This window comes from Emydura macquarii, unplaced genomic scaffold, assembly GCF_026122565.2.
Source record: "Emydura macquarii macquarii isolate MOO-44397 ecotype Brisbane River unplaced genomic scaffold, CSIRO-AGI_Emac_v2 contig_587, whole genome shotgun sequence".
Classification (NCBI taxonomy): Eukaryota; Metazoa; Chordata; order Testudines; family Chelidae; genus Emydura; species Emydura macquarii.
In genome coordinates this window covers 5764528-5787918 of record NW_027130724.1, presented here as the reverse complement: position 1 = coordinate 5787918, position 23391 = coordinate 5764528, and the positions used below count along the sequence as shown (strand labels likewise).

Genomic DNA, 23391 nt, shown 5'->3' with positions numbered 1-23391 from the left:
CCAAATATCGGGATTGGCGCTATAAAATCAGGACATCTGGTCACCCTACTACCACCACATAACATCACAGTGAACGGGCTGAGAGGGGCAGTGGAGGGAGTTGTGTGTGCATTTGAAAAGTTGCTGGCAATGCAGAGAGCATTCAAGGAGAGGGTGGAGGGGGCAGGGGCATAAGCTTCTGGTGTTGAAAGATGCCCTTGTTGCAAATGGTTTGGCCTTCAAACACAGGAAATTCATCACAGAGAGTTCTTTCAATCAAAGGTTTCCTCTCTTTCTTAAATTCTTAAAGCGATGGCCGCTGGCAGTATTACTGGCATTGCCACTTTCCATTGTTTTAGAGGTCTTTTCTTCACAATCCCCATCTTCTGTCCATATGTGATGCTCCCTGTGTCAGAACAATATTGGCACCTAAGAACAGGATTCGCCCCTTCTTACCCAATGGATGGTCAAATGTGAACTCAGAAGTTCTAAGGTCCCTGAACTGCCCCCAAGGAGGCACTGGTGAAAATTTCATTCCCTACCTCTCACCCTCTATTTCTTGTGAAGTAATCTCATCAAGATTGTATTTCATTTAAAAGGAAAGCCACTCCCATTTACCTCGGCACTGCACTGTGACTTTCACATGGGACCTTCAGAGGCACAGACTGACATTAATAAAGTGCAGATTGCATGGCAATATTCTTAATCAAAACAGACATTTCTGAGTTTTCTGCAGACAGACATATTGCTGTGTTAAGAGAGGAAGAGACTGGGTGTTGGAGACTTGAACATCTGGCCCTAAGTGTTACAATAGGAGCTGCTGGATGCTCAGCACTTTGGAAAATCTGGCCCCAACTGCAGGTGTTGACTGCTTGGAAGTCTGGTCCTGAGCTCTTTGGAAACTCTGGTCCCTGGTGTTTATGGTGATAGTTAAACCCTGATTGGATTATGATCTGTTATGGTGGACTTTTCCCCCAAACCCCCTCCACTCCCCCACTGCTGTGGTCGCAATTTATATCAATATCAGTCAGATTACATCAATTATATTCATAACTGCTGATAGCCAGCAGGAGACTGAGAAACATCAGATTTAATCAAAAACCTGAATGTTACCTTCTGCACAGCTCACAGCATGAACGTGGTGAGGCATGCCTTCCACTATGGGAGGGCAGGACACACATACAGCCTTCTTCCTGCAGGTGCCCCTATATCCCCACCTTCTGGGGGCAAAGCAAATGACAATGAACAGAACTACTCTGTCCAATGCATACTGAGTCAGGGTCATCCTAAAGGGAGCTCCAGCTCAGGATATTCTCTGCCACCGAACCCCTGGTTACTGGTAACATCGAGGGGCTCCACATTAGCTATCACAATGTTGCCCACTGCAGTTGGAGCCTGAAGGCAATCTAACCACGCTTAAACCACCCAGCCCTTCAGGATGGTGCTCTCTGGCCACTGACATGGGCTCACACTTGTACACAGCTCAAGTAATCTCACTAGGAGATAGAAAGAGGGGCCATAACTGCAGTACAATCACGCACTGTGCATAGAGGTTCCCTGAATGCTGAGTTTGAGGATTACATGATCCCTATTCTAAGTAGGAAGCTGTGACAAACTCTACAAGAAACAGGTAAGCAAGAGATAAAAGTGAGACTGGGGGACTAGAGGGCCATGTGAAAGGTAGCTGGACGCTGCTGTGCTTTTACTGAGGTTATAGCATTTCCATAAAGGTCACTGACAAACGAGGGACTCCAGAAGCATTCATGTTTAACACTTGGTGACAGAGCCCATGGTTTCACAGAACAAGTGATCAATGCAAGAGGTGTAAGAGTAGATAGGAAAACTCCTGAGCAGCCTGGTGCCAAAGGAGTTGGATTCTGAGCGCTTTGGGGCAGGTATACGTGTTGCTAGATTTTTGCATAGTTCCTAGCATAATAGGATACTGATGTGATTTGGGCCTTTAGCTGCTGCTGTAATGCAAATAATAATCCTCCTTTCTTCGTCGCCACACAATCCACAGCCATGGAACTGTCGATGATACAGTCTTAGGGCTTCACTATGGAGTCACGAGACATGAAGAGAACATGAGCAAAGACTGCCTTCCCTAGAATGAGATATCCAGCAGCAAAAAGGTTCAGTACGGGGATCAGAAAGTTCACAGGGTGAATGGCAAGCACTTCTCACAAATTGAGGCAGGAATGGAAAATCAAGCTTTACAAACAGAGGGGCATTTCTGAGCCTCCTGCCGGCAGCTAACATCTTGCTGAAGGGTGATCGTTTATGACTCCAACAAAATTGGAAATGGAGGGGAGGAGGCATCATCAGAGACTATAAACCAGTTTCACAGTCAGCTTTAGTACTGGTTCAACATCAGAATAAAAATGTGACTTACTGTTCTATAGTTAAAATGAGGTTCTATTCTGATGCAGAAACGACCTGGTTGATTTCCATGTTTATTATGCTTCAGTGGCTCCAGATCAAATGTGTCCAGTTTACAAATATAAAGATGTATTTTTTACAACCTTCCACACCTGCAAACTGAGCCCAGCTCTTTCCAGGTTGCATATCATCACCAGTAAAAACAACACAAAATGGGTTCTGCAGGCCAAATTAGATCCTCAGTGTCATCTGTGGAAACCCTTTTTCTTCAATGGGATGGGCAGATGTAACAGACTGGAGCTTGATAAATATTCTGTTGATGATGCACCACAAGGAACAGAATCCAGTTCCTTTCATACTTGTGTTGGCTCTGCCAGGCTTAACAAGAGTATAAAATATAACTATGAAGTTTATTTTTGTCACTCAAGTAAGCAGATTTGATTCTGAATACACACAAAGAACAGATTTGTTGAGTAAAGTGCCATTTTTCAGATTACAACAGCATTTTAAACTTGAAGGTTTTAACTTTTACACAGTAATTTTATTTTTCTATTACACCAGAATTGAGTCATGATAGAAACTGTGTTATTCTCTGATGTGAGAAATTCCCCTTTTCCATAAATCAGTGGTTGAAAATAAAAAGCAAAGCTTTTAGTTCATAAGGATATTGACCATATTACAAGTCAAAATATTTCCTTTTTTCTACAATGAAATATCACAGTGAGCTGATGGCTGTTTTGTAGTATAAACATTTAGGATAGAGATGGCAGTATTTGTATCATGAACAGACATATAGCCCCCATAGTAAGCTCCTCTGGTTACTCACTGCTATGACAGTGATAACTATTTCTTTTTTAGTGCCAGTCACGCTATACAAAGCCACCTTTCAGCCCAATGGTCACTGACATTAGGAGGCCAGGAAGTAGTTAAAGGAGTAACATCAGGGATGAATTTGTCACATTCAGACCAATTTAAAACGGGTTATAGATGGTGAGAAGTGTTTCTCATTCACACAAGAGCTTTCGGATTCCTGAGATGGGGGAAAAAAGAGTCTAATTTGCTTTTAGTGTCCCAGGGCAAATCCAGCTCCAGAAGTGACCCTGAAAGTTGTTTCCAGGATGGAGTATGGTGGTTGGGTCTGCACCCTGTTACTTTTTTTTATTACACCCCTAGTGGCTAGCTGGTGATCATCATTTCAGCCTCACAGGAAGCTGCTTGTCTTCAAAGTCACAGTTAGAAGTTTGCCTCTACTGGGTTACATTCTGGAATGATACTGGATTTACATGAGGGTGAAATTTGGAACAACATATGTCATTGCTACACTGTGTATAAGTGTGTGGGACACATACACAGCACACATCCTATTATTGCATAGGTGGATTTGCCCATGTACTTCCTCTGTTCTATTGCCTACAAAATGCTTTCTTTCACTGGCCTTTACTCCATTCTCCCTTCCCCCTTGCTAGTACTGACGCTGACACTGTGACGGCTGGTGGGCTTGGCTGGGCAGGAAATGAACAGCAATAAGACATGCACTGTCTAGAGAGTGCAGAGCACTGAGTGGTTTTCTATGTAGTTCAATTAACTTTCAAGCAATCGGTGGAATCTGAATTTCAGTATTTTTGTATGATGTTGCTGCCAGTTCCAGGCAAGTAACTATGGTTTGAGGGAGAGTACAGATTTGCTGTTTGATGCTTTTACAGAGAGGTTAGAGATCTGCCTAGGACATAAATGAGCCTCCAGGAGGAAACTGGGAACAACATAACTCAGGAACTGAAATAATAAATCAAAATGAATCCCCTTCAGAGAAACAGAAAAACTCCTTCCAGCTAAACTGTGATTTAATGGAAAGAGACCATGTGGATAAAAGGTAATAGACCAAATTCTGCTCTCAGCTACACCTATGTAAATCTGACATTACTGCTATTGAAACCCCAGAGTAATTTTACTGAAGCTAAAGAAGTTACTTGGGATTTACAGTGGTGTAACTGAGAGCAATATTTGACTCTGTGATGAGATCCTCAACAGGTTCAGATAAACATCTGAATGTTTGGATGCTTATCCAAGCCTCTCAGGCCTGCCATACTGGACTGGACATCTAAAGAGAAGAGGATGTCTTGTGTCATTACAGGTACTTATTGTTTCTGTTCAGGCCAAAAGTACCACGAGAAAAACCTCCCTTGGTGTATTTGGACATTTCCACTTCTGCTCTCAGGGGAACCAGGAGGGGCAAATGCACAGAAAGAAAGGAAAAATATGTGTGTGTATGTATTTGAATTTAAATGAAATTTGTGGAACCTCTAGCTAGATAAAATGTGAGTTTTGGGGGAAATAAGTTAACCCTTCCCTAGTAAAAGCCTAAACTATAGTTGGTGCCAGAGGAGCAATATCAACTCTCAGAGTCAGACTGGAACTATGCTGATTTACACCAGCGGAGGATCTGGCCCATAACGTAGGATCTGTCTTATGCAGTGGACTTCTAGGAGAAAGAGGGGATTACTCCAAACACACATGGGGGGGTTGGAGGAGGAAGTGATAAGGAGAGGAATTAAAGTAGAATCCTTTCTCTGTTGCAGAAGGCACCAGCTCAAAAGCAGGGATTGCAGTGCAGAGCCTCACCCACAGAAAGGGGACTTCAAAGGGAAGTCTGAGTCAAAGGAAAAAAAGCAAAAACGCCAGCGGGGAGGGATTAGAAGTGAGGGGAGAAACTCACAAGTGGAACAACGCACACTTGTGCTGTGCAGGGTGAAACTATGATGGGCCCTGTGCGTACGAGTATGGATGGGGAGGAACAGGAGCAGGTGTGCGTATGTACAGTAGGTAAGTGAGAGGTATAGAGATTTGTCAGGTAGGTGTGCAAAAGGAATGGGAGGGGAGGAGGACATTATGTTATTCAGCAGGGGTTGTGTGAGGGAGAGAAGGCAGAGAGGAAGTTCTTACCACATTTGGAAAGTCTGCCAGTCATCAACTCCACACAGTTAGTGGTGTCTGGATCATAGAATGGAAAGAGGAGGGAGGAAGGGAAAAACATAAAAAAAAAAAGGTTTCCATACCTCTGTGCATAAAGCAGTCACTTAGCGCATTATCTCCTGGAGCAGGAAACACACAAAGCTAGGTGTTTACATAACCCAGGCCAAACTGTGCCCCCATTTATGCCAGTGGAATCCCAATAGTGTAACGAAGAGCAGAATCTGCCTCATTGCCCCCCTTTCCACCCACTCTCTCATCTTAGTTACATATGTTTAAAACAAGCAAATAATATTTCGCAACTATATCAACAAATAAAAGATCTTGAAACATATTGTTTCACCTGGCCAGCCACAAAACGGGCCCTACAAAATCAAGATGGTGTCTAAGCAGCTGATCTGTGCAGTACCACCATTGTGGGAGCCCATCATGCTATTTTGTATGAGACCTTCCCCCCCGCTCCAAAATCATCTCATATACCCAAAGGGATATCTTTTCAGCCCTAATTCTGCCTCCCTTACTCAGATGGAGTGTCCCTCACTCCTACTGATTTTAAAGGAACTACTCACAGACTAAGGTTCTGCTTAATGTAAAAGGGTGGCAGAATCTGGCCCTAAATCATTTTATGTACGTTTTCTATCAAAGTTGCCTATAGCTCCCATCACCATAGCATCTAAGTGCTTCTAAACCAAATCCAGAAAACTAGGGTGCAGAAGGTAGAATAAATGGAAGTGTTAATGCAGAAAGACCACCCAAGTGGAACATGATCATAAGGAACCTTCCATCAGGCAAACTCATCCCCAATCCATCAGTATTCTGGATGCCCGGGCATTCAGGGACCAGCGCTCAGAACCCAGGATGGTGGCTTCAGAATGATGGGCAATCCTGAGTGCCCACTGGCTGCCAAGAAGCTGGATGATTTCTAATGCACTGAAGTCAGTTTAAGGTCTCTTCTTGCTCTGACTCTCTACCAGCAGTTAGATACCCAAGTTGATAGGCTTCCTGTATGTGTGTTTGTATATATATATAAAATTCCTGAATGTAAAATCCCTGAATGCTAGACACCTCCAAACTGCACCTTTCACATGTTCTCCATGATCAACACCACAGCATGGCAGCCAAAAAGGGGCAGGCCTGGGTAATTTGTCAGCTCCCCTTTCCACAGAATACTGAGAAAAGTAATTAAAAAAAGAACATCCAGGGCACTATGTGTCTGAGTAAGATACTTCCCTGATGTTAACCAAAGATCACAGTAGGTGTTTTCTAGAGACCATGGAAAAGGGAGAGCATTTTGGGTCCATTGGCACTGCTCGGAGCAGCACAGAAGAACCTCCAGCAATCCCCCATACAAAGATTAGAGTCTGGCTGGCAGAGGTGTCAGAGAAATAATGCCCATGAGGCACGGGAGGTTCCTGAAAGAGGATTAGGATTGGGGAAGAGGGAAAGAAGGAAGGGGATCAGGGAGCAGAGGAGAAATAGGGTGTATGAGAGGGGCTAGGAAGAGGGGATAGGGATTATGATGGAGGCCTACGGCATGGGGTCTGTGAGACGGGGCTCACAGGAAGGAATCAGGGGACAAGGGGACCTAAGAGAAGGGGATCAGGCATGTGAGAGGGGCCAGGAGGTTTAATTATCCTTTAGGCTCCTTGGCCATCCTGCCCTTCACAGTGTGAGGATAGGAGTGTAGATGTACACACATTCCCATGGATGTGCTACACAAACTATGTTCCTTGCTGAAATTACCTAACAAAATTTAGAATTTACTAGGACACCAAAGGTGAGTCTGCAAACAGTTTGGATAGAACTTCCTCAGCTGCCGCAAACCGTGCCCAAGGCCTCGAACAGCCAGGCTAACAAGGGCCCACAGCACGTTATTCAATTAAAACTTCATCCTTCATCATTACCCACAGAAGCCAGCCGCACCTGCATTGCCTGCTCCTGTTCTGAGGGACACCTTGGCAAGCTGGTGATGTTTTACCATGTCAGAGAGGGATGGGGTGAGGGGTGTTTGTCAGAGAAGTGCCTGTCTTACTATGTAGTCTGGATCTACAAAGGTTTTTCTTTTTAATGTTATTTTATACCTTTTGGATATTAAATAATATTACAAACCAGTGATGGGACTGAGGCCTAGAATCTGGATCCAGATTGCCAACTCCCATCTCTATCATAAACTTCACAAAATTGCACAATATAGTCAAACCTACTATGGCACTCACCTAACACCCCCCATTCTCCCCCAGAGCAGGAACAGGCCCCAGCTATGTCCTCTGGTTGAAGTAATGCCACCAACACAAATGCACGTTGGGATATTAAGCAGGACCAGTGATCCAAATGGGGCTGGAGGAGGATTTCTATGCCATAGTGTTCTACCTATTCAAAGTCCTATACAACCATTAATCCTCACAACAGCTCTGTGAGGTAGCTTAGTTTTATTATCCCCATTCTACCAATGAGGCAACTTGAGGTACAGAAGGCATAATTTATTCCCTGGAATAAATCCACTGACTTCACTGGATTTACATTTTGGATGAATTTGGCTCTGAGTTCTTAAGAGATATTGCAGGACCTAAGCTAAAATGGTTTTACATTAGCTGGGCCGGATCCATCTTTGGTTTAACTCCACTCAGTGGAGTAACACAAGGGATGAATATGGCTCATAGGCCTTGTTCCAAAGCCCAATGATATCCATGGAAAAGTTCCCATTGATTTCAGTTAGTATTGGATCAGGTCCCTGATGTATAATGGTATATTCCCCTTCTGTTTAGCTGTTGGGGGCATTCACCACATATTGGTAAAGTCTGGGAATTTAGTCAATGATTAGCAGATTCAGTCCTTTAAGGAACTGAAGACTAATTCTTAAATGGGAATTTCCATGCTTTTAAGTGCTGATTCAACTCCCACTGACTTTAGTGAAGTGAAGTGGGAGTCTTTCCATGGACTTCCAAAGGAATAGGACTGGACCCTCAGCCACCAACACTCCACACACAAAGGGGCATGTTTTGGTAATGCATTGGGAGTTAGTTCCTGAGCGGGTTCTCCTGAAATGGATATTTCCATGCATCTGTGGATTTGCCTCAAAAACTTAATGTAACTTTGAATGGATATTTTGTGCGAATATTGTTTATTTTTTAAAAGTAATTTGTGGTCCATTATCATAGATGTTTTTGCAATCTGATTTAAATCCATCTAATTGTGTAATTGCTGTATATACTTTAATTTTGTAATTAGAATGCAAGAAGACAAGCCAAAAAAGAAAATTATTGTCATGTGGCCTTGTGGATACATTTTGAGCTTTAATATCTTGGGCATTATACAATATTTTTGTTTCTAAAATATTAATTCAGGTTATAGACCTGTATGTGATGGATAGGGAAAATTGCAAGAACTCTTTTAGAATTACAGGAGCATGGAAAAATATCTGGAGGGCAAAAACAAAAACTCATTTTGCTTCCAAATAATGTTCACCCAAAACTACAGTAACTGCATTTTTATATGTTGTATGGTACCAGTAATTGCACAAGTATCCATGTTTAGTTCTGATGTCTGCCTCATGAATTATGAGATTTTTTTTTTTTTTTTTTTTTAAAACACCACACAGCTGCATTCTGGAAATTGTAGGACAGAGGACATCAGTTAAACACTGAGTGGCTAAAAATCTCTTCCCTGTCTCCCTTATAGCAATTGTTTGAATAGTTTCAGTCATTTCTATCATACTGTTTGTCCTAATAAATATTCTAGATTACAAGAATTTAAATAGCATTTTTATCGATACAGCATTTAAAAAAACCAACCCAGCAAATTGTCTGCAGCCAGCTTTCTGTCCATGGATAATAATCCATAACTCAATGTCTGCATGATCCAGATGTCTTATGAGGCAAATAAGGCCAAATTTCAAGTGTCTTCAGCCATCGGAGAAGCGTGAGTGTGTCACGTAACTACACTTCTTAAAGTGTGCAGTAAATGTTAATTAAATAATATCTGTGCTGGTTCATGACCTTTTTGATCTTGGGTACTTGGGTACAGTGTAAGGATAGGAGACTCCTGCAGCCAATCAGATGTCTGATTTAACAAAGACCCTGTTATAAACTAAATCCAGTGTGTTTCATGAGGATATGGATAAACTGGTTTGCGTCAAAATTCAGAGCAGCCCTGGAACCTAATTTTTTTAACTATGATTATTATTTTAATAAAGTTCTGTTAACTTTTCTTTTACTCTTTTCTTTTTTCTTTACATTCTCTTATGTTTCTGTGTTTCCTATATTTGCCTGAAAAAAAGTCCAGTTTTCTGTTATTTCTGACTTCTGCTAACCCTGGAAGTTCAGGAAATATCAGGCAAGAGATTGTTGCTGTGAGATTTCCAGACCAAAACCTGATCCTACGAAGTGCTAAGCATCTCCTGCAAGGTGGTGAGTGTCCTTGATTCCCATTAGCTTCAAGGGAGAGGAAGATGCATAGCACCCTGCAGGAATTGCTCAGCTCCAGGGTAGCTCAGGTACGTTTCCCAGTTTTTGGGTGCTTGTCTGAAGTGTATAATTCTCTCCCCCAGGATCTGGATGCTTGTATTTAATTTTTATGGTTTAGATCTTCACCAGAACTCCCTTGGTGGAATTACTTCCTTGTAAATTCCTAATGCTCAGTTGTTATTTACTCTTTCTTTCTAGACTGATGATGAAAATCTGCAATTCCTTTTACACCATTTGGATGTTGCAAATTTCATATTCACCTTCCTAGGTAATCTTTCAGTTTCTTACAGCTCCTGAGCAAAATGTGAATTCACAGCTGTAAAAGCCTATCAACTAATAAAGCTACTTCAGTCATTGAAACAGCATTTATTCTACATAGTTAATATACCAGTACAAAAGAATAGTGCAAACATATAAACTGGATAGAAGTAGAGATATGGCAGAAAGCATCTATATAGGCTCTATTTTGAGGTTTGTGTGTGTGTCAACTGTCACACTGAGAAGCTCTGAAGCCATCAGGCACCAAAAGATTAAAAACTGATATAAAGTAGAAAAAAATAAACAAAGAAGCGAATGTCTACTGCAGAGATGCAATGCTGTTTGCCCAGAAAACGGGACAAAGTGGGTATGTGGAGAACTCCCTTCTCAAGGAACAAGCCTCAGGAAGGAAAGGAAATGCTAATGAGGGAAAAACTGATGCCCAGTGAGATGATCACTGTTAGTTCTGGCAGATACCCCATTTACCACCTGTATTTATTAGTCAGTGTAAGAATGCATCAAAGGAAAGTGGAGTATACTTTAGCAGAGATTGTACTGGATGGAGACAAAGGCAAAGAGCTGAGATATTTTCCCCCATGGAGATCCTTTTGTCCCAGCAGAGGGTGGCCTTGTTTAAGTCAAGTTTGAATACCACAGGTAGAGCAATGTGTGGAGTGGGATCTAGGCTGAATGCCCAGGGAGATGGTATTCTTCTCTCTCGCCCCAGGACAGAGTGGTCCTTTCAGGGCAGAGCATAATGGATTTATTGATGTTGCTGTTGTCCCAGCAGTTAGAATATATGGGAATTAATTCCTTCCACCACTAGGGGAGAAGGCTAGTGTGTTGGACTGACATTGGCCAGTTGGACTCTCTTTCTGACGTTGACTGGAGTTTTAATATATTAATTTAATTTCTACTACGGACTTCATTTATTGAGGTATTTAACTGGGGTGAGGGAGTATTTTCTGGCTTCAGAAAAGTTGAGAGGGAATAAACAAAATGAGTCCCAAGAAGCAGAATGAGGGTGCGAAGGGAGGAAACTAGCTAGGGAGTGAGACCAGAGGGTGCAGATGTGTGACACAGAAACACACCCACCTAAACCAGACACACACACAGACAATGCAACAGCTACAAATGCTAATGTGAACTCAGGGAAATGAGAGACAGAGAAAGGTGTGTCCTGTTCTGAAACCCAGGCCGGCTGGTTTAGTGGGCTTGCATGTCACTTAGTGGATCAAAGAGAGGCAGGAGAGAGAACAAACATCAGTGTCATGAGCTTAAAAATTCTCGCTTACACTGATGGAATTGGAGACACCTTCAGTGATGGGTAATCCCACTCTAAATTATAGCTGTTGTAACTGATCCTCTCACTTTGTACACTCTTTGTTCATACAGGGGCCTCCAGTGGCTCCACCTATAATGGTATCTGACCTGGAAGTCAAAGGACACGACTTCACAGTTGGTAGGTCTGTGACAGCAAGCAGGAGGCAGAGGGACAGATCCTGCCAGACTTACTCATGCTGAGCTGCACCAGGTTCTGAGAGTCACATTGTTTTCAGTGGGACGCCTAGTGAAGTAAGGTTTTATCCAATAAATGCAGTAAAAGTGCTGGAATGATCAGGGTCGGTGGGGAGACAGGCATAGTTAAGTGAGCCACTGCACTGTGCTGCAAAGGCCAAGGGCAGTGAATCTCATCAACCTGGTACCAGGAGCAGCATTGGGGACAAATTCATGCCGCAGGAGAGGGTGACAATGCCCAACATGGGGTGTTAACAATGTTCAGGCAGACCTTCTCATAGCCAGCACCACAAGACCAGCAGCCCTATCTTGCTGGCCTCAATCATTAAACTCTAAGCTCTTCGACTTGTTTTGTTTCCTGGGGATGGGGGATGGACAAGCTCTGTGTCACTCTCTCCTCCTTCTCAGTTGTGTCCTCCCCTGGATCCTCTCTAAGAAACTATCCTTTTGAATGAGCAAGGCAGGGCGTCCCCTGGGCGCCACTTCTGTGGCTGAGCACTCTGCCTGCACAGCATCCGCCCCAAGCCTTGCTGATGGGCATTAGGAGCATGATTGCCCACGTCCTTTGCGGGTGTTGGGAAAAGAGGAAGGAAGCAGAATGATCTTTGCTTCCCAGTCAGAGAGACAGTTGACTAATCCAATGGTAGGTTTTGGGAAGCGATTCCAGGATTGTCATGGCTGCCACCCACCAAGACAAATTTTTCTGCCCCAGAGGTCATTTGGACTAGCTGATGGACAAGCTGATGGAGATGTGCTCCATGGCTTGCCAGCCAACTTAATGCAAACAATCCTCTTTTCTCCTTCACCCTGGCATGTTCCCTCTCTCCTGGCCCTAGACTTCAATCTAAATTTTCCAAGCAGCGTCCATTTTCTCCTAACTGAAAAACACACACATCTTGTTGAGCAGAATATTTGATTGCAGGACTGTGTGTCTTGCAGTCTCTCCTGTGCCCTGTTGCCTGGAATCTTCCCCCACCCTGCTCCAGGTGATTCTCATTTTTAGTTTCAGGAACCCGCCCATTCTGTTCCTGTTGTACATTAGATTTCTATGTGTAATCCCTCCTTCTCGGTGGCATGGAGCTGATGTTAAGGAATGGGCTGGGTTTCCATTACTACAAAGAGATACTCTAGTGAAGGTTTAGACAGAGGAAAAAGATTTTATATGTATAATTTAATTTCCCCATTCTAGAGAGAGAGAGAGCAAAGCTGCATATTGGATCCACTTCCCACAGCACTGTTTGTCCTGAATGCTTTTCCCCCACTTCTTAGGCAGCCAGATGTATTTGGTATCACATCACTGAGAAGACTCTCCAATGGAGATACCCTGGCTGCTTTCCACAGTTGTGAGAAATAGGGTCTAAAGCTTTCTAGCTAGTCTCAGTAGATGAAGAACAGAGGGCCAGGGCAGGGTGCTGGTTAGAGAGGTCATGAATTTCATTAACAGGGTTTGCTCAGCTGAGGGTGAGGGAACATTTATTCCCCTTGGTGGCAAGGAGACGGGGACCTTTAATCAAACAGCAGCAGAGATGGCAGAACTAGTCTGAACTGAACAGATCTCTACCACAGGATGCTTCTCTTATTACCCAACTTCCACAACCCCACCAGAGAGGGCAGGATACCAGGTGTAGGGCGAGGGAAAAGTCTCATTTCTTTCTGGTGTCTGGTTTAATGTCATAAGACTGAACAGTAATAAAAAAAAACTTGGCTTCTTGAGAGTAAGTTATCCTAAAACAAATCTAGCTTTTGACTTCCAGCCATTCCCATCTCCTTTAGTGGCTATTCAGTGGTGAAGAAATCTACAGTACCATGGAAAAAAGGCTAGGCAATACTGGCAGGAGAAGGAAAGGTGGGAAATAGCTGTCCTAAACTGAGTGACAACATCCATCTTGTGAAAATCTCTACATATAGACCCTCCAGATGGAACTGCCTCTAGATTTAACTCACTCACCTGCCACAACATTAGAACAAGGACATCAAACCCATTCTTGAAGAGGGCCAAATTCCATTTTTAATTATAGTCCATGGGCCAGGGTATAAATTTAGGACTTCAGATCCACCTTAATCCCCAGCAAATCCCCCACTCATGTCAATGGCAAGTTTACAGAAAGGTCAAGCATAGAATTTGGCCTGTATATGTATCTTTTAGTTATTAACATTTTTAATGGAGTCAGCATTATCCCCATTATTTCTACCCTTTCCATGTCTTCCTTTCCCATCCTCCTTTCTCTATGTGTCTCTCTCTTCCCTGTCTTTGTGTGTCTCCTCTGTTTCTCCCACTGCATCTCCTTTCCTGCAGTAACTTCCCATTCCCAACCTTCCCAGGGGTTTCAACTCTCACATTTTTCCCTGTTCTGTCCTCTTAACTGAGCAGCAATGAGAGGCAATGCTGACATTTTGAAGTGTCATCATTAGAATGAACATTCCAAGATGCTTAATGGAGTGAGGCAGTTTGCTCCTCTGAGTGACCATTTCAGGCTGACTGCAGACTCAGGAAGATGACATTGCATTAATTCATTAACTAATTAATTAGTTAACTTGGGTCCAATTTGGAAGGGTTTTTGTTTGTTTGTTTGTATGTTAAGAAGCATTAGGGCTAGAAACTTACTTTTTAAAAAAAATGAAAGCTGAGTTCCTACAGAGCCTGAATACACTACGAGGGCTACACCAGCAGAACAACTGTGCCAGGTGTCTAACACCACCACCCATAGCTGGGAACCATCTTCTCATCCTCAGAAAGCCCTTGGTTCTAACTGCTTGCCAAAGGCAGCTCCAAGCTTTATTCCAGGAGTAGAAACCCCTAACTGCACAGCATTTGAGAGGGGTCTTTAATCTGGTATATTTTAAAATATCTCCCAATATTTGAGGATTTTGGAGCTACAGATAATCTGAAACTTCTTCCTTTGAGGGGGATATAGATGCTCTTGGGGTGGGGGGTGGGAAGGGCTGCTCACTTTGGGAAGTCACTTCAGACACTGGAGTTGGAGTGTGGGAGGCAGGCGTAGTGTGGATGAGGGAGAGTTATTGTTCTGTCTGAATGAAGTTAGTTTCTAGTCGCAATCAGAGAGATGTGCACCCCCAACCCCCACGGTACTGAGAGACACTTCACCTTCAGGTCCTTGCTGAAGCAAAGCACTCAACAGAGGAAACAACTTACCTGATAACTGCTGCACTGAAGGCTGGTCATGTGTGCTTAACAACTGTGCCTGAATGGTTTCTACTACCCTCTTAAATCGACGGCTGGGACCTGAGAGGGAGAAAAGACACAAACAACTGTGAGAGAGCAGGAGCTGAATATCCCTGAAAGGCACATAACATAACATAGGGGGAGGAATAAAAAACATCTTCCCTTCAATCCCCCCCACCCCCTGGTATTACCAGACTGATAGTGTGCCTGTGGTCTGGTGGTGCTGTGTGACAGAAGAACCACTTTAGAGCTATGATGTGGAAGAGTCCATGGAAGAGTCTAGCTTAGATGCTCCTTTTCCATCCTAGTATCTGAAACACTGTGAGGGCTGGTTTTCTAAATGTGAGGTTAGTTTTCATTTTTAATTTCTCTCCTCCCTCAGATGGCTCTCTTGCCTTCCAGAATCAGGATTCTCAGTGGGAATTACAGCAATTCCCTCCTCCAAAGGTTCCTATTGTCAGATCCATTCAAAATCTATTCTAATGGAGTTTGTTTGGACACTAGCACTAACTGTATCCATCTGACAAAAGACAAGCCTGTCTAATCTAGTGGTGCAGTAACAGCCTAAATCTATGTGCACATCCCACATCCCCACACGATCTATGCCTCCCACCTCCCAGGATTTAAAATCAGAAATTTCTCCTCCCTCACACTTGACAGCCAATCTGTGGGGAGCAAGTGTGTGTCAAAAGGAGGGAAAGGTGACTAGAGACATACCTAGAGAGGAGGGGAGGCTCTGGAATTGCATGTGTACAGGCTAGATTGGTGCAGCCACTGGCAAGATGGCTGGCTTTGATACTGGATCTGTTTGAGGTGGAAATTTACACACAGCCTTTGGGGAAGGGGTAGAGGTCTGAAGGTGGAGGGAAGGGGAGAGGACCCAGAAGAGAATCCAGGTTAGTCAAAGCTCTGCAGTTTTTAGTCAGACTGGCCTGCCTCTCTCATGGTGTACCAGGTGGCCAGCTAAGACAGCAGAGTGGCTACACTGCTACTTATGTTCTGGGTAAGGGAAAAAGCCCTGTGGCTTCAGAGTGCTTTGCTCAGAGACACTCTTTTATACTGACACAATAAGGCAGGACAATAGGAGTATTTCAAATCAAATGCATGGAGCAGCAGCAACTCTAGCACACGCATCTGTCGGACCATGATGGCATCAGATTCGACTGTAATTGCTCCCCTTGGCCTTCCCTTTCTCTCACAGCATTCCCATCACAGTCCAAACCATGGGATGTCTAAATCATCACTCTTTTTCCCAATACCCTCCTCTCCCAAGTTCTCCCTCTCTTCCTGAGTTCTAGACTGTCATCTGTTTTGCTCCCATGTCTGCCCTCATGCTCCGGCCTTCCCCCTGGCAGGGCAAATGTCACCCTGCCCACAGGCTGCAGCTGCGCCATGGTTACCTGATAACAGCGTGAAAGTGACTGAGTAGATCCCATTCTCCTTCTGTGCCTCACCCCCTTCTGTGTACGTTATGTCCACCTGGAACTTCACTGGCTTCTGGAAGACAGCAGGACCTCCCGTGGACTTGTACTCTGCACGGAAACTTGTCTGTGAGATGACGCTGTGACTGAGGCTGGGAATCTGAAACAGGGTGGCAGTAGGGGATGATATGGTCAGAGGGCAAAAACTCTATTTAAGGAGAATTTCTCTCTCTCTCTCTCTCAGACTCCCCAGCCATCAGAGAGGGAAAGATTTGCTTCCTGTGTTTGCAATGAGCTGTGCACGTTTGTAAAATCAGTGCAAGTTGAGGCACTCAGCACCTCACAAGAATGCACAACACTTTGCTGGATCAAGTGACATTTAAAGAGTGCATAATGGTGAAGTACCTGACATACTTAGGAACTCCCCTTGCTGCACAACTCTCTCCCTGCTGTACAACTGAGCATAATTGGTCCTTTGACATCACCCAGTAGTAGATCTCCCAGGGCCAGTAGTAGATCCTCACAGCTCAGTGGCAAATGATATCAGGTAGAGGTAGAAAATTAAAAGCATGATACCAAAGAGAGACCAGGAAAAGGGACACTTGATAACTGACCTGGACAGATAAACAGGACCAGAGCCTGGGATCTTCACATGGATTATATATCTGTGAAGAGCCTAACTTCCCATTTCTTCCCCACATCAGTAGGAAACAGGTCTTTGAGTGACTCTCTAGGGTTCTCCTAAGATCTTCCCACTTGTGGCCAGAGTTTCAAAACCGTTCAGGGCCAGGTTTTCAGGTGCCCAGCATTTACAGCCAGGACCAGAATTCCAAAAAGGCTCAGCACCCAACATGCTAAAAATCTTGGCAATCTGGCCACTTATCTGGGTGCCTAAATGGGAATGGCATTCTTCTGAAAATCTGCCCCATAGCATTCATTCAGCAGGTTGGTGCATCACCTTTAATTAAGAAGCCAGCTGTGAGAGAGAGCAGCTGGGGTATTCACAGTGAATACTGGGCACTAAAAGCCCATATACCAGTCCTATGTGCAGAGCTGAATTCACGGACCTCATGTAGGCAGAAGCATAGTTTAAATAAATGAGTGGTCATTATCAGTGGGTGATACACGCTATTAAGTTATACCCCATGCTTATCGGTCTATGTCGTATGCAAAAAGGTTCAGGGATCTTGACTGTTCTATGGAATGGAATTCATTACAGCAGATATATCACAGAGATTGAAAATTAGTGCCTTTCTGCAGAAAAACAATGTAATTTAGCAAAATATATAAAATAAACTAAGCCCTACCCTCTCCTCAAACGAAAAAAAATATGTACCTAACTCCCTTAGAATGAAAAAAATCTGTCAAATCAATTTCAGTCTCATTTACATTTTCTTCATTTTTACTTCTGGGTGGGAGAGAATAAGGCCTCTGTATCTGGGAGGAAGGGATGTTTCCTCCCCCACTAATCCCAAAGATCCCAGGTGTGGAGATCTTAAGCTGCAGACAGACAGCACACCCAATCACTGATGCTCCTGGCCTAGGAAAAAATGAGCCTTCTATGTCTGCAAAGGACAGAGGAGATTTAAAATTAAGACTAGAAAGTCTGAGGTGAGATCGATTTCCCTGCATGGTGCAAGGGTAGGGGAGCACCCAAAGGAGAGAGCACCCTGAGGATTAGCACAGCACCCAGAAGGAGAAGGGAAAAATAATGTGGCATAAATCTTATGGAACAGTCAGTTAAAGGAACTGATTTTCTAGGCACTGCAGCAGCACTTTAAGCTCTGACTGCATGTAAATCTTAAGTATTGGCAGGTCCATGGAAGGCTTTTCCATTTTAGTGCTTTGCGAGTCCCCTTTGGAAATTCGGTTCCTCATTAGGCCAGGTTCAAGTGGGAAACAGATGAGCAAAGAATATGCTGCAGAAATGAACACACTGGGGAGGAATTCCAGGATATGGGGGCCCTGCCAAGAATATGTGGTCTCAAGGTGTCCTTGGAATTGAACGGCTAGATGAGTCAATAGCACGTGCCAGATTGACTTACCGAAAGGAAAGCATGGACAATGTCAGCCTTGATGGAGCTTAGTGGTTTATCCTTAATGACCACAAAGATCTGTTCTTCTTTCTCCAGGTTGATAAAGTTACCAAACCAGGATTTTTTGGCAAGCCTGACATGAAGAAAAAAGAAAGAAGGGGAAGGTTTAGAACAGAAAAGCATTTCTTAGACACTTGGCATTTGGACAAACATGCAAATTACACAAGGATGCTGAGTTTCCATTACTCTGTGATGCTGCTACATCAGGTGATGTGATGTAACTCAATCAAACAGTAGACTGTGGATCACGTGGTTTTACTACGGCAGCATGTGTGATTCTCAATGGAAAGCCAGTAGCTGCTGTTGCAGTTCTAACCAAATACACTAATCCAGTGGTTCCCAACCTGTGGTCCAGGGGCCAAAAGTGGCCCGCAGGGGCTTTCATAGTGGCCTGCAGCTCACCTCCTGCTGGCTGCAGAAGACAGCCACTGCCTAAGGACCCAGGCGAAGTGCGTTTCCGCAGCGCTAAAAGACTGGTGCAGGCTCCTTGCTGCAACCAAGAGGATGGGAGATCAATGCTCCTCTCCCCCTGGATGTAGTAGGGAGCATGGCAAAATGCTCCACCTGGGTCCCTAGGTGCTGGGGTCCCTGCTGGAGCCAGAGGGAGGGGAGCACTGACCTTCCATCCCCATGGCTGCAAAAGGGAGCCACTGCCTAGGGACCCAGGTGAAGCGCACGGGGCTATAGGGTGCATGAGGTTTCCTTGCTGCAGCTAGGGGGATGGGAGATCAGTGAGGAGGCAGCCTCCTCACTGAACTCCTTCCATTTGGCTGCAGTGGGGGTCGGGGGGGGGGGGGGCCTGCTGGCAGAGACTGGTGGCCCTTCAGGGTTACATAAATGATATCTGTGGCCCTCAAGCCAAAAAGGTTGGGAACCAAATACACTAATCAATACTGCATTTTATACAGTGCATATAAAATCTGCATACAGATCTCAGAGATCCCTGCAAGGCTCTTCCTGTGTCCTCTGGCATCATGGTGGGTGCTGGTGACACTGATACGCTGGATTTTTTGGAGGTTAGTCCAGCCTACTCTCAGGCCACTTGAGGTTTTCTAGAAGTCAAGAAGCTCCTAACCTGAAGACCTCCTCTTGGGGTGACAGTATATATTACACCCGTATTGTTCTGGGTGTCTCTCACATCCTCCACGCTGCCATGTCAGAGGGCAAAATATTACTTAAGAAAACCTAAGGAAAGCATGGGCCCTCTGCCCGGGATGAATTTCATCCAGTATCAAGAGGGAGATATCAATGTACACAAACCACCATTCAGGGTTTTAACAGACGGTGGCCAGTCCCTGCTGTTTCTTCAAGCACTGAATGCTGATTCCACCATACATTAAATGACTTTGTTGTTTTCACATTGACAGCATTATTTCCACTAGTACTGCTTCATCAACATTCTCTATTAGAGTAAAAAGGACTACAGAAGAAATGCAGGGCCACGTACATCAATGGGAGGTTAGCCACGGCTTGAGGGGAGTGGGTGGCTCCTCTAGACAGTGTGGTGGAGGGAGAAAACAGTTTCAGTCATGTGACACAGGCATAGACTTGTTGGGTCAAATTAATCTCAGAGGAAACTCCATTGAAATCAGTCAAGTTACACCAAGGACGGAATTAATCTAGTTATTGCCCATTTAATCCACACAAGGGAAAGATCAGCACTGGAAGAGAGCTCAGTGTTAATCAGCTTCTGTTTCCATCTACCCCAGATGACCAAAAGCAGAGTAGAGTGCAAAAGAATTCACTTGCAGTTTGGTAAATCACCCTCCTCCATAAAAGTGGGCTGGAAAGCCATAACTCCCTAAAATATTCATAGGCAGCTGCAACTAAGTCAGTGAGCCAAAGATTACCACAGAGAGCAGTAAAGAGAAAGGGCCTCTCATTTAAATGGGTTGTTAAGAAGCTAGGGTTACAGTGCGAAAGGAAATTACATACTAATTAGCTCATGTGCCTCACAATGACAGAACAACTTTGTAGGCCCCCTGGAAAGCTGGGACAACCAGTGCCTACATGTTAAGGGCCTTTTGATCATTAGCTGTTTGCACCTGGTTATCCATTTAAACACTCTAGCTCTCCTAGGCTGAACTGGGGAGTGGGTATACTGAATGCTGGGACCCAGTTTCTCTCACACACACTTCTGGAGTAGGACAAGGTGTGACTATTTAAATGTGGCTCTGCTATGTAAAATAACCTTTTTAAAAAGAATCACATCGTGAGTCTCTGTATTTACTGTTTCTCTCAGGGACTGCAGGTCAACAGGGCTCCATTTATAAGTACAATAATGAAGGTTTTTGCTGTCAGCCCTGCAAACTCAGCCTGAGATCTCAGGGTCCAGCTCAGTTCTTTCCTTCTCATTAATTATCACCAGTAACAAAGGCTTTGCAGGCCACTTTAAGACAACAGTGACACCTATGACACCTTACTGCCTGTAACTGACTGGAATTTAGTACACAATTTTGTTTGTGATGCACAAGAGGGAATAGACTCCAGCTGATTCCCCCGTCGCTGTGCTGGCTCTGCAGAGTCAGAAAACAGTACAAACTGACTTCTCTCTAAGTCAGCAGATCTGACTCTGAAAGTAACCATGGAACAGACCTGCTGAGTCAGAAGATACCACATCTACTTCATCATTTTTCAGAGTAGAACTGCACTTTAAAGTCTGATTCTGTGAGGTGCTGAGCATCCTGAAATACAACTGAAGCTAATAAGAGTCAAGGGCATGCAGCACCAGGATCCAGCCCTAAATCTAGTATGAAGAGTCCAGCTTCCCCCTCATCCCTAGAGTACAAAGGGGACTGGCACTAACAATCCTCTCTTCTTTCTGCCAGTCTCTTTCTCAAGGTGGGGCTTGGCATAGGTGGACTCCTCTGGGGAAGCATGTGAGATCTTCAGTTGCAGAGTAAAACCAACCAGATGGCTGCCCAGGTGTGAAAACTGAGCCTTGTTGCTTTAAGAGCAGTAGAAGCTTGAGATGGAAAAAACCTAACATCACAGGGTCAAGGGCATCCCCTAGGCCTGATTGCAGGGTTACAGTATATTCTCCAGTGCTTTGTCCATTCTCATGTTAAATAACAAGGATGGAGGCTTTCCCCTCTTTCCTAATTCTTTACAATTGTTCGCTTCCCTCCCTTGTCACTCAGTAAATAAAGCCACCAAATTCTCCCTTTCAGCTGTCTTGCTATGGACACACACGCTATAGACCAGGGGTGGCCAAACTTACTGACCCCCTGAAACCTCCCTCCCTGCTGGGCAGAATCCTCTATCCCCACCACGCTGCTGCAGGGCAGAAGCTCTGAGCTCCCCACCCTAGTCTGGTAGGTGGGGAATGGAGGCTCTGGGCTCCGTGAGCCACACTTCAACTGTAAAAGTGCCGCATGCAGCTCACAAACCACAGTTTGGCCACCCCTGTTATAGACCTGTTCATTATTTCTTTCTTTTAAAACCTATCAAGAACTGGTTGAACAGCAGGAGTGTTGACAGACTCAGTTCCCCCATTGTAGTTGGTCCTTGGAGCCCACACATACCTGGAAAACCCTCTCTAGGCTATGGAGGGGCCATGGTTTAGATTCTGTGCTTGGTGGGCACAGGTTCAGTGGGCAACAATACTTTTTTTTTTTTTTTTTTATACTGACACACAGACCTGGCAATCCTGAGAGAAGCATGAGGTATGTAGTCTATTGCCTTGTCCTCTGCTTTGTTCAGAAGAGGGCACATGGAGAGCTCCTGCTAGACTCCAGGGTAGGAATATCCAGTTCCTTCCAGGCACATTTAAAATGACAACTGGTACTGTTCACTCTCAGAGCTGCACTTCCCTCCTGTCTTCCCCCCTTGCTCTGCAAGGTAGAAGTTTGCTCCTGGCATATACCAGGAGAAAATTACAACACCCCTTGTGCAGACCAGTGTATTGGGACAGGGAGGTGAAGCCCTATTGCTGCCCATTCCTCGCCCACTGATGACCAGGTAGACCATTCAGGGGTGAAAAGCAGACTCTTACTTCCCCTTACTCCCCTACACAGGAGTCTGTAGTGTAAGTCACAATCTTGCCCTAAATACACAAGACAGAACAAGGATGGGAGGCAGAGAATATTATTAACCCCACTGTACAGATGAAGGCACTGAAGCATAAAAAGATGAAGTGAGTTGTCCAAGGTCACACAAGGAGGCTGTGGAAGAGTAGGGAATTGAACTCAAGTCTCTCAAGACCCAACCCCATCAGTGTATATGTCTAGTTCAAACCGTTCCTTCCATAGTGCATTAGTCTGCACTGGTTTAAACTGAATTCCAGCTGCCACCATGTTGTCCAGTTTCATAGCTCTGAATTTCTATAGGTCTTTCTGCACAGCCTTGCCACCTTCCTTAGCCTTGACTAGTCATGTTGATTTGGTGTCATCAACAAATGTCGCTGCCATGAAATTCACTCTCTCTCCTTGTTGGGTGGCATCACTATGCACAGGAGCTCCCAGAGATGAAGCATCATCGCTGGGAGTGCCTATTTTCTGTGGGGAGACATGGTGGCCTGAGTAGGACAGTACCACATCATGGAGGGAGGGAGAGAGAGGCTGCCTGATGGAAGTAGTACAGGACTGGAACCAAAAAGATGATTAAAAGAAAGCTAAGGAAAATGTAGAATGAGAAGAGGAGAGAGAAGGTGGGAGAATGGTATGTAGGGGTGAAGAGGAGAACTAAAGTAAAAAAGATATGATAGCATGGGAGTGTCTGGGCTGGGAGAAGGAACTAGAGATGACCTCATTGTAAGAAGCATCTGGAAGTCAATTCGCTGTTATTGACAGCCATGGATGAAAAAGGAAGGTGTATTTAAGGGGGCAGTGAGAAAGGAGGGGATGTCTTTGGAGGATAGAACAATATATGTCCCTTATGGAAAAGTCTGGTAGGATTTAATAGATAGTGATATCCTATCTATTGCTTTTTTTGAATGATCATATAAAATTTAATAGGGAATTCTATCCTTGCTGGTTAAGAAAGGAAGAAACAATTTTATTTTCTATTAAAAAAACTACATGTTTCCACAGTAATTTGTCTAGAACCCTACAGGCCAACTCCTTATTTGGACCCTGATTCAGCAAGATACTTAAGCACAAGCATCAGTTTAGGCATATGATTAGCTC

General features: G+C 44.3%; 1 protein-coding gene across 1 annotated transcript in view; it reads right to left on the bottom strand.

Moving 5' to 3' along the window:
- The window catches only part of BRSK2 (BR serine/threonine kinase 2), a 390934-nt gene that overhangs the window by 15263 nt on the left and 352280 nt on the right, over positions 1-23391 (bottom strand). The window contains exons 17-20 of the mRNA XM_067540389.1: positions 18215-18338; positions 16149-16329; positions 14719-14808; positions 5299-5346 (exon numbers count right to left, since the gene is read on the bottom strand). Coding sequence (XP_067396490.1) covers positions 5299-5346; positions 14719-14808; positions 16149-16329; positions 18215-18338 — 443 coding nt within the window. The remainder of the gene's footprint in view (positions 1-5298; positions 5347-14718; positions 14809-16148; positions 16330-18214; positions 18339-23391) is intronic.